This window comes from Dipodomys ordii, unplaced genomic scaffold (genome assembly GCF_000151885.1).
Source record: "Dipodomys ordii isolate 6190 unplaced genomic scaffold, Dord_2.0 Scaffold23, whole genome shotgun sequence".
NCBI classification, from domain to species: Eukaryota; Metazoa; Chordata; class Mammalia; order Rodentia; family Heteromyidae; genus Dipodomys; species Dipodomys ordii.
In genome coordinates this window covers 8,617,986-8,629,898 of record NW_012267239.1, presented here as the reverse complement: position 1 = coordinate 8,629,898, position 11,913 = coordinate 8,617,986, and the positions used below count along the sequence as shown (strand labels likewise).

Sequence of the window (11,913 nt, the reverse complement as noted above, 5' to 3'; positions counted from 1 at the left end):
AGAAATTAATACTCGGAGTCAGTGTCGGCCCTGCTGACAGCGGATCAAGGCTGAGAGACGAATTGCTCATTACAGTTGAGGGAGCAGAGCCGCGCTCAGCAGCTCCATGGGGTTCCCACCCGTGAGCTTGCAGTGTGCCGGGCCTGGCCTGGCCTCTGCGGCCGGCCCGCCTGCCTGCCAGGTCTGCAGGGGGTGGCGAGGGGCTCAGGACCTCCTCCGGGTCCCTTATTGGCCATATTTTTCATCACTGGCATGACCAAGTCTGGGCCCAAGTTCACACGTCACCGGCCTCGTCTGGATCACAACGGTGACACTGTGACCACAGAACTGGCTGGACGATAGAAGGTCCCAGGACAATGAACATCCAAGCGTGGGCAAAATTCCCACTGCCACCCCTCGCCCTGAATTCTGTAATCACGCTCTGCTGATTTCTTCCTTGCTTCATGACACTCTGAGTCATGGATGGTCAAGGATATTGGGTTTGTGGATTGAGTTTGGTACAGGTTTTTGGTGTTTTTGTTGCACTGTATGAGGATTGTCAGCAGTCTACAGAGCCTTGGCTAAAGTAGACAAAGTGAGCGGGCTTCCTCTACCAATGCTCTTTGCACTTAATAAGGGTCTGTTTTTTAACTGGCTTTGCCTGGATTTGAACTTGGGGCCTCACACTTGCTAAGCAGTCACTCTACCACTGGAGCTATGCCTCCAGCCATTGTGGCTTTGGGTTCTTTTTCAGGTAAGTTCTCACGTGCTTGCTCTGTTGACTCTAGATCCCTACTTCCCTCATGGCTGAGATGCCAGGCTCCAGCTGCCATACCCAGGCTCCGGGAGCCTTAGGATTTAGAGTGATTGGTTTATCTGTACCGCCCAAGTAGAGGTGTCAGCTCCGTGACAACAGAGAAAGTTCCAGAAATACTCCACTCTGCTCCTCCAAAGATACTTGCCACCCTTCCCCCTGCCACAAGGCCCACAACTGTGACAAATTGATGTCCTCCCTTGCTCTCCTGCTTTGGGTCAGGTGCAGCCATCAGAAAGCTCCGCCAGGAAGTCCGAGAGCGGGAGAGGAGAGATCGGGTACGTCTTCCCGTCTCCCTGCTGCGGCATTGAGCTGCTCATTTGTGACTTGCCCAGGGCCACAGCTTCGGTTGCGTGGTTTCCCTCTACAGCCCCCACTTTGTTTCTGGGTGCTGGCCCCCTTTGAGCCCAGACACCTAAGGGTTGCAAAGGCGTCCTTGCTGTTCCCAGTCCTGGGCTTCTTCTCAGCTCTCCGGGGTTTCCTTATGCTTTGTAAATAGTCCCTGGGTGTTTGTTGAATGAATGAATGAATGAACGAATGAGTGAGTGAATGAGTAGGTCCAAGGGGGCAGGCCTTGTTTGTGGAGTGCTTTGTCCAAGATTTGCCACCCTCCTTTCCACTCAGCCTCCCAGCTCGGCTGTGGGAAGGGCCGCTCTTCCCGCCTCTCCCCTCCCTCACCCCGACCACCTCAAACCTCAAACCATCCCATTCATTCCAGATGAGCATTAGACCCGGGCTGGAATTGTTTTTTCTTTTCTTTTTTTTTTTTTTTTTTTGCTTCCATCTCTCACTGGGAGATTAAAAAATATATAGAAGCGATACCCTTCGGGGAACATCTTTTATGATTTCTGAGGGGGGGGGAATATATTTTCTTGCCATTCTTCTTTTCTTTACACCCATTCACCAGACCCAGTCTCCTAAATTAGAGCCAGTGGGTGCTCGCCAGCCGAGATAATTCCACTCTGAAAGGCATGAGGCACTAATGGGTGTGCAGAGCTGTTAGTCTGGGGCCTGCTGCACAGCCATCTCAGAACAGGTCTGGGGGCAGCGGTTCCAGGGCTGTTAGGGATAATGACCAGGTGGCAGCATTCCAGTCCTGGAGATGCGGCTGTGTTTTCCCTCCAGGGTTTTGCAGCAATGACAGTGTCAGAGGAAACAATGATTTAATGGCTGCACAACAGGAGCCTTGAGACTAATGGTACCCAACCCAGAAAAATGCAGGAGACAACTGGAAGGCAATTACGACACCGTCCGCGCCAGGAGAGCCTGTCATGATCAGCTGAGTGTCGAGAGGAAGCCTCCCTCCTTGGGAAGGTCAAATCGGTGTGTGGTGCCCAATCATGGGCCAGTGGGAGATGCTTGGCGGATAGTCTTATATGCCTTTTATTTATCTGTGTGTGTGGTTATGGAGCTCAGGGCCTGGGCGCTGTCCCTGAGCCTCTTTGTGCTCAAGGCTTGTGTTCTACCACTTTGAGCCACAGCGCTACTTCCAGGTTTGAGTAGTTCATTGGAGATTAGAGTCTCCTGGGGACTTTTCTGCCCAGGCTGGCTTTGAACCACGATCCTCAGATCTCAGCCCGTTGAGTAGCTAGGATGACAGGCGTGAGCCTCTGGCTCTTGGTCCCATATGCTTGCTTTTTTGTTGTTGTTTTTAGAGTTATAAAGGCAAAGAAGTCATTTCCTTGTTTTCTTGCATTTTCCTGGTTGCCAGTGAGTTTAAGGATCATGTATGAATGGATTGTCTAGCTGTATTTTTTTTTCTTAAGTTAGGCCTTGTCTCATTTGCTTCCTTATCTGCTGGATAGCCTGCTGTGTGTTTTGTGGACTTGTAAGGGTACCATATATGCAGCCCGGAAGTACCTACAGTCAAGAACTTTTTAAAAAGGATCTGGGGCATAAAGAATACTTAAATTATCCATCTTTGTTTTTGCTTCCATTCTCAAGTGCCCGGTAGGAATTCGGGTAGCTGGAGGGAATCCATCGCCTGGAGCAGGTTAGGGTGACCGCGTGCTTCAGAGCACACGTTGCTTACCGGGTGTTAAAATGCAATTGAGGACCAACACATAAAATGCCTCTCTTTCAGAGTGTGCTCGATGCACAAGTTCCACAGGCTCCAGGCGGCCTCCCACCGGTGTGGCCCCGGCCGGCACTTCACCTCTCACGGCCTCGTTCAGCTGGTTAGGAAGCAGTCAGTTCCCCCATGGTCCTGTGTTTGCCGTCCGTCCACTGCGGAATTTACCATAATAACCAGACAAGTGCTTGTCTTGACCTCTTCCAGCCTCACCAGGCAGCGGTTGCCCGAGGTCGGGGATCGCATCTCTCCTGTGTATAGCGGTGGCTCCCGTGTCTCTCCACGGACACGCCTCTGTACCTGCAGTAGAGCAGGGTTTGAACTCAGGGCCTTATCACTTGCTAGGCAGACCTTTGAGCCACACCCGGTGATTTCCGGTGCTTTTCATTTTTTGCCAGCTTTTTTAACTAGCACAAATTAATTGTACAAAGGGGTTTCATTGTAACATGCTCGACAGTCAGATAATGTGCTTTGATCAAATTCACCCCACCTCTATTAACCTTCCTTCTTTCTCCTTTCTCATGAATTTTGGTCCGTTCCATTATGTCATTCCCATACATATGTACATAATGTGCTTCTATATTCTCTACGCCTGCCTTCCTCTTCTCACCCCGCCCTGCTCCCCAGTGGCTCCTCCTTCCCCAATCATGCCGTGTGTGTGTGTGTGTGTGTGTGTGTGTGTGTGTGTGTGTGTGTGTGTGTGTGTGTGTGTGTGTTATGAGTGAACACCGTATAGTATTGGTCTTTCTGAGCTTATCTCATTTAACAGGAAAACCTCCAGACCTAATTTCTTCCATTATTTTCCAAACACAGTCTTGAGTTTTTGACCGGGCTAGCCTGGATGTGATCCTCCGATTTATACTACCCAGGTAGCTGATATGACAGTCACGCCCAACTTGTTGTGGGTTGAGATGGGATTGCTAGCAGAAGCTATTGCACCTGCACCTCTAAGCAGATGAAGAAATGAATGAATGAATGAATGAGACCCTGGGAAAATCTACTGCCCTTCTTTCAGTGTAAGAATTCTGAATTGAGCCACCAGCTCTTGCTGTCTGAAATTCTGACACCTCCATGGACCATCTGAAGCTCTTATCAAAAGGTGCCCGGGTACTGCAGATGCTTCTGGCTCCTAAGCCACACTGAGTAGCAAGGATGTAAATGATCTTCACCAAGAACAGTGGCTCGGTGGATTCATCTGTACAGTGCTTATCATTTGACTTCATTGACATTTAAAGGTCTCCAAATGAACACTATCTCCCGATGGGGCAGCAGAGGCCGCCTGGCGTAATCTCCTGGGGTTTGGACCCGGGCCAAGCAGGCAGAGCTCCATAGAGGTGTGGGATGGAATTCCACACCTGGTAGCAGGTCATTAACCGTTTGCCTCTCCAAGGCATACAGCTCCATAAGCCTTGACTTTTAAAGAATGTGAAAGCAGAAGGTTAGGGTGCGGAGCCACAATGACGTCAAAAGCACCACGACAAACGGCACAGAATTCTAGACACGCACATACAGTGAGAGCAAAAGAGGAGAGTCTTAGGAGAGAACCGCAAAGGTGCAATACCTCTAGGACGCACCCCGTCATATCTACATAAAATAATCCACACACTGAAATCCAAAGATAGGGAAACAAAGGACTTTTTCTTAATTTTGTTTCCTCTTCTGGTGACGGTATTCTTCCTATACGGCGTATTGGTGTGCACATCTGTGGTAGGGTGGGGGATGGCACAGAATCGGAAGGAAGGGAGTGAAGAATTGCAGAGTGGAGCACACTGGCTGCGCTGGTCATCGAGGAAAGTGAACCATGCAACTCGTGCATGGAGATGGGAGGGAGACACGGGGAGCAGACGACACTGTGGGAAAGGAAAGATACTTATTCCTGGATGTAGGCAAAGGTAACTCCACTGCATGTCAGCTCTAAAACAACAGTCAAGCAAATTTTAAAAAAGATCAGATGCTGAACACTGTTCAACAAAGTTTGTTTAAAAGGAAGCATCATAAAATGAGCTGTCAGCCCGAGGTCCGTGCGGCTGGCTGGCAGCCCGAGGTGTGGCTGCTCAGAGCAGCAGTGGAGACCTGTCCAAACCAGAGGCTCCTTCCTTTGTCCAGATCTGTATGTGTTCACACCACAAAAGGATGCGCGCACATGTAAGAAAAAGAGACGTGCACACATACATCCATACACATACGTGCATGTGCTTCTTTTTGTTTGTTCTTTGTCAGCTGTGGGGCCTGAACTCAGGGCCTGGGCGCTGGCCCTGAGCTCTTTTGCTCCAGGTTAGCGCTCCTACCACTTTGAGCCCCAGCTCCACTTCCAATTTTCTGGGGATTAATTGGAGATAAAGAGTCTCATGGGGACTTTTCTGACCTAGCTGATTTTGAACCATGATCTTAGCCTCCTGAGTAGCTAGGATTATGGGCGTGGTTGTTTTTATTACTATGAATTAGTTGTACGATGTCACTGTGATGTGTCCATATATGCACAAACTGTACCTTGATGAGACTTACCCACTTTGTCGCTCCCCCCGACCCCTCTCCCCCTTCCAAAGCCAGTCTCAGCTCCATTTTCACATAGCCACACAGAGTGTTTTGACCCACTCATCTTCCTTTGCCCTCAACAGGATCCATTTTACATTCCTCACATTCAACCAAGTCGAACTTCTAAGCCCTGAACCTCATGTTTGTGATATGTTAGAGCTTTAAGGCTTCAGGCGGCAGAGAAGAGGAGGTTAGTAGTCTGAGGCCAGCCCAGGAAAAAAGTTAGCAAGACTCCATCTCAACCAATAGCTGCATGTGTCGGTTCACACCTGCCATCCCAGCTGCATGGGAAGTATAAACAGTAGCACTTCAGTCCAGGCCAGCCAAGGCATAAACTCAAGACCAGTTCCAGAAATAACCACAGCATGAAGGCTGAGAAACTAAGCTAGGCCTAGCATGTGTGAGGTCCTGAGTTCAACTGAAATAGAATAAAGAAAAAACCAAAGAGTTCTTGAAGTTTGCCAGGTGCTTACAACCCATTTTATGGGTCATTAAATCTCTAGTTAGACAAACTCAATCATGTGTACTCGTTAAAATGAGATTTGCACTATTTCGAAGATGAGGCTCCTCATACAGGAAATATAGCCTCCGATTTCCTTTGAAAGGAAGGAGGGGCGAAAATTCATCTCATGGTGGCATGTAGTAGTTTGGCGTATTGTTATTTTGTGCTTCCTGCCATTACTCCCTCTGAACAGTGAATAGTTTGCGTGCCTCTCTACCCACACCACAGGCTCCCAACACACACACGCCGGAGATCTGGATTAAGCAGGGAGCACATTTGTATATATATATTCATATCTTTTTTTTTTAATGTCACTGCAATAAACGACTTGGAAGCGTACATGATTAATCAACTCGCTGTGCCAGTTGCAGGGAAAGTTTTACAAATGGAATCTTCTCCCAGTGGCTTAGGAAAGGGCCTTCAAAATGGCGCCCCTGTGCCCCCCCCCCCCCACCCGCCAACCCCAAACAGGTTTCAAGAGGAGAGAAACACCAGCAGCCTGCAGCCCCCTGCTCTTGTGTGTGACAGCAGAGGAGTGCAGCAAGGAAATGCAGACTCATTTAGCGGAACTCTGCCCAGAGATGGGGACGAGATGATGGAAGGTCGGGCGGCCTTTTCTGGCCCAAAGAACCACCCGGAAGCTACACCAACGCTAACAAGCAACTCCCAGAAACGAGCATGCTCCTGAGTACCACCTGCAATGGACTCCTTAAGCATCACCGTTCTGCAGTCTCGAGATCTTGGAGTAATAATGAAAGGTCCGTAAAAATACCGGTTGAACTAACAATGTGCTGGTCACAGTCACACTTCAAGACAGGTGTTGTTTGAAAGCATCTTCACCCACAAAGAGATGGAAATCGTGCTGCGCACGCACACACGGGAAAGGTCTCGTGCAAGGCCGTCCCCCACAAAGCGGACGGAGGGTTTGGAATCCACATCTCTAAGCGGGGCTGACGTTAACAGGGACTTGACCTCCCGTCTTCCTGGCCCGTGCCCTTTAGCTTCCGCAGAGCCTTTCCTCCAGTTCTTCCTTCCCACCGTGGGGGCAGCGGGGAGGAGGATTTCATGGTGTGGGTGGACACACCACCATTGCTGCCGCCTCCCCCCCCTTGCAGGTTCTTCGTGGTCCCCGTGACACCCACAGAGATCGCATGCTTCTCCTGGACATTCGGGCAAAGCACAGGATGGGGAGGGCTCAGGCCAGCTATGGTTCCCACGCCGGAGCCAGGCGTGGCGTGCGCCCGGCACACGAGCGTTGATTGGGAAAAGTGAGTCTCTTGATCCTTCCAGGCTGCAGCCAGCCGCCAGCTGCTGCGCCTCTGTTAGGGTCCTCTCCCTCCGTCTTCCTCAGGCGGTCCCCAGCGCTTTTCGGCTCACCCCAGAACGTTTATTCACTGATCCCTCACCAAGGCAAGGCTGGCTCTGATCTCAGGAACTCACACCCAAACAGGCCCGGAGCTCAGTGTTCCAGGAGCAGAGGCCTGGCTGATGCACTGGGAGAGAGGCACAAGGAATTGGGTCCCGGGAAGGAGGGCTGATGAAGCGGGGCTTGGGAAGGCTTCATGATGGTGGTGATATTTAAGTTGGGTTGTGAAGGATGAGTACAGAACTTTTCCAAGTGACAGAGGAGGAGTATCATCTACAGGTGACATGTTTCAAAACGATTCAAAGCGCCTTCAGGACAGAACGGTGGGGTGGGGGGCGGGGGGAGAGTGGACAAGAGAGGTGTGCTTAACATATTCAGAGCCACAGATGGCTCTGCAGACCGGCCTGAGGAGTCGAGCATTTGTTTCGAGGTCAACAGGAAGCAGGGAAGAGTTGGAAGCGGGAGTCACAGCGAGGTACAGCCATGTTTCCACTGTACCCCTACTGTAGCCATAGCCAAGGTACTGCAGTTCATTTTGTGCCCGCACAGCTGAGGGGGGGTGGAGGAGACTGGCTCCGGAGAGCCACACCCGGTCCTGGCTCCCGGCAGCTCTGGCTCTCCTCGGTGCCCTTGGCTTGGAGACGCATCACCCGTTGTCCACCCCTGCGCATATGGCTCTCCTTCCTGTCCTCTCTTCTTTCGGGGACAGCAGTGATTGGATTTAAGTCCCATCCTAATCCACATGCCTTTTCTAAGTTACATCCTCTGCAAAGTCCCGGATTTCCACATGAGGTGCCATCCTGAGTTACAGTGCAGACATGAATGGAACAGGGACCCTGTCCAGTGTCTTACAGACTGAAGAGGAAAGAAGATCGGTGGGAACTCGAGAGAACAGCCAGGAAAGATGGCCCAGGGAGAGGAAGTGGGCCACGGATGTAGCCGGGGAAGGGGTTTCATCCTCAGCCGAGGACTTCCATGTGGTCCTCAGGAAGTCATCAGGAGGGAGATCCACTCGCTCCTCTGCGAGTGGTCTGACCGATCACTGATAGGAGAATCTCAAGGATCTTTCATCTTAAGCTCGTCATAATACACTGCCCCATTCGGGGGAGGTTTGGTTTACTCAGAGTCTGCAAGAGCTGAGGAACTTCTTGGCAGAGCTCATAATTGTCTTTATGGCTCACATTTATTACTTGCACATTAAATGCCAGGTACTGTGTGAGGTGCCTTGAATTAATTATCGCTAATTCTCCCCACCACACCTCTACAAAAGAAAGGTGGCATCGCTAATTCCTCCCTCTCCTGGGCTGCTCGGTCATGACACGGAGTTGCCTGAGCTGGAGCTCAGCATCATGTGACGCCCAAGGAAGTTTCTCAAAGGAAATCAGAAGCTTTATTAAGGAAAAAAAAAATAACGTGAGCGAGGTGCGGGGGGAGGGGGGCCAACACCTACCATCTTAGAGACTCAGGAGGCTGAGATCTGGGCGAGGAAGTCCGTGACAATTAAGCACCCAGCAAATCCAGAAGTGGAGCTCAGCATATGGTAAAGTACATGCCCGAGCACAAAAGATCAGGGAGAACACCCAGGCTCTGAGTTCAAGCCCCAGGACCAGCACACACGCACGCACACGCACGTACACGCACACATACACACACACACACTCTCTCTCACACACAAAGTAGAAGCCAGACGAGGTGCTACATGCCTATAATCCACCCACATGAAAGGGAAGAGGATTGTATTGCAAGGTGACCCCAAAAGCACAAGACCCTATCCAAAAACAAAAATAGAAACCCTAAAAGCAAAAGCTGCAGAGACATGGCTCAAGAGGTAGAGACCAGGCCTGAGTTTAATCCCTCATACTTGCAGACGAGGATAAGAAAAAGGAATATGAGAAGATGATGCATTCACGTGGCCTCAATTAAACTGGCTCGCAAAGGAGTCTCCATGCCCCCAGCTTGGGATGAAGGAGCCGGTTCTCGAAGCCTGGATGACAAATTGGGGTCATGTTTCCCCACTGGTGGGGTGCTGGAAAGGAGATGCACCCAAGACCCAGACAGGAGAGCCCTGCTGTCAGACCAGGGCCCTGAGACCCCAGCTAATTAATCCCCTCTCCCTGGCAAGATCTGCAGGTCCCAGATGCTTGGAAGCCCTTTTCTCTCCAGGGATTATGGGATCTTTTAAGCAGTTCCAGCGCGTTCAGAATAAAGTTCCTCCAAATACGTGGCCAGCTTTCTGCGCCCGCCCCCCCCCACCTCACCCTGACTCTGAGCCTGATGGGCACAGCCAGCTGCTGGTCATGAAGCTCTGCCAGCACAGCCTGCTGTGCCCAGGCCTCATCCGCTGTCTGCTCCAAATTTGGGTCGTTGGTTGAGTTGTTTTTCTTTTTTAATGCGTGCAAGATTTTTCTCCTCTTTTGATTATAATTTTACTTCAAAGGGACTCTGGAACTTGGCAGAGGCAAAGATCAAAGCAGCAAGAAGGGCCAAGCCCTCCAGAACAGCCCCACGACGGGGCTCCGAAGACCCAGGAAGAAGGGCAAGGCAGCCGTGATGCCACCCCCCCCCCGATTACCTGCAGCCCTTCCTCCTCCTGCCCCACATCTACCTGCCTCTGCTCATGGCAGCTGCTCCTGGGCACCATGTTCAACCAGCGGGGCCCTTTAAGGTGATGGGAATGGGAATAGCAAGATCAGCAGGGACCAGCACGGTCCCACTCCAAAACATGTCCTGACACACCAATGCTCCCCCCCCTCGCCCCCGAAATACCTGAAACCACACGCTGGATCCAGCAGCCCCTGGGCCAGGCCCTTCCCACTCCGCACACTCCGTTTTCCAAGTGACAGTGCTGCTAGGCTGAGGAATGCCTCATAGCTCTCTCACTTTAGTATAAATGAGTCTACAAACTGTTCACAGGTCAAAGCGGCAGGAGGATAGGTGGCCCCCAGAGGGAGAAGAGACATACGAAGACAGAACTAGTAAAGGAAAGAAATCCGAAGGCCTACAGGCACTGAGCTGGTACCCCGGGCCCGTGGGATGCCAAAAGTCTTTCTCATCTGCCACACTGCCTCAGAGCCAGCGTGACTATCTACTTTGGCCCAAATATTTAGGGCCAGACCCAACTAATATCCTATACTGGGAGGTAAGGGTTCTATCCATCCGGTTTTTGTTTTTTTGTTTTTGTTTTGGTCGGTTGTGGGGCTTGAACTCAGCCTGGTCGCTGTCCCTCAGCTCTTCAGCTCAAGGCGAGCGCTCTACCACTTGAGCCACAGCGCCACTTCTGGTTTTCTGAGTGGTTTATTGGAGATAAGAGTCTCATAGACTTTTCCTGCCTGGGCTGGCTTTGAGCCTCGATCCTCAGATCTCAGCCTCCTGAGTAGCTAGGATTAGAGGTGTGAGCCACTGGCGCCCCCCCCCTCTCTCTTTATCTGTCTGTCTGTCTCTTTGCCCATCCATCCATCCTCTCTTCTATCTACCCATGCACCCATCCATCTGGAAAACTGGGTTAGTAGTACCTTCCAGAGAGAAGGTTATGAGTCATCAACCCCTCCCGTTATGTTGGGCAGAGGGGTTCTGGGCCTTGGCTGTTCAGGCTGGGGCTGTCAAGTTCCGTGAAGTGGGATTCCAGTCAGCAAGACGCTGCTGTATGTCCTAAGTTATGCCATTAACATCAGCAGTGCAGCCGTCAGTACCAGCCATTGGGTTCCTCAACAACTTACCTACCTGCTGTATCACATCTGCCATCCATCCTTCTCCTCCTCATCCATTCATCCATCATCCACCCATCCATCCATCTGTCCCTCTGCCTGTCCATCCTGTTCCTCATCATCCACTCGTCCATCCAGCTACCCATCCACCCTTATGTCCATCTTTCCATCCATGCTTTTCTCTGCCTGTTCATCCACCCTTTATCAAGCATTTATCTACTTGCTACATGTCAAATTCTGTGCTCAAAATGTAGCAATCTTCTGGAGGCCTCCATGGAGTCTTTGCCCTAAAGGACCTAAAATATAGAGGAAGAGACAGCCCTGCAACCCCAGTACCTCCTTCCTTCTTCCTGACACTCGGGTGTTGAAATCAGCTTACTAATTCCCAAATGGTGGGTTCCTAAGTTATTCATAGACAATAAGAGCCCGGTATTCTTTTATTTGACTCAGGTGGATTTACATACCTTTGGAAGGTTGGATTTCTTGAACATCAATAAAGCAATTCAAGATCCCAGTAATGAGGACTTTATAAATATTCAACCATCACATTTCTCTGTTTATGGAGCATCAAAGTGCATAGTACATTATAAAACTTCTAATTAATTCTCATAATGCTCTGGTGTCATGAGCAAAGGGTGGATAATAACCCTATTTTACCGATCAGACCAACAGACCAAGTGGCCACTGTAAATCAGCAGCTAGCCGGAGGTCGCGTGGCAGATCGCCAGCATTTACACTTTCATTAACAGCACGGCTTATTAATTATCACAATTACATTAACAACTAGCATTCGCTGAGAGCCTCTTCACACACCCAACTCTGTGCCCTGAGATCTTTATACACACACATTTAGCCTCCTGAACCTCCACCAGAACCCCACGAAGCAGGCACATGGGGAAAATGAATCTCAAAGTGGGGCTTGCGTCTGCCGATGATCCTGGC

At 50.6% G+C, this 11,913-nt stretch overlaps 1 protein-coding gene across 1 annotated transcript in view; it reads left to right on the top strand.

The window, feature by feature from the left end:
- The first annotated feature begins 696 nt into the window (after positions 1-696).
- The window catches only part of Ccdc60 (coiled-coil domain containing 60), an 87,076-nt gene continuing 75,859 nt past the window's right edge, over positions 697-11,913 (top strand). The window contains exons 1-2 of the mRNA XM_013014292.1: positions 697-733; positions 1,016-1,071. Of these exons, the coding sequence (XP_012869746.1) occupies positions 697-733; positions 1,016-1,071 (93 nt within the window). The remainder of the gene's footprint in view (positions 734-1,015; positions 1,072-11,913) is intronic.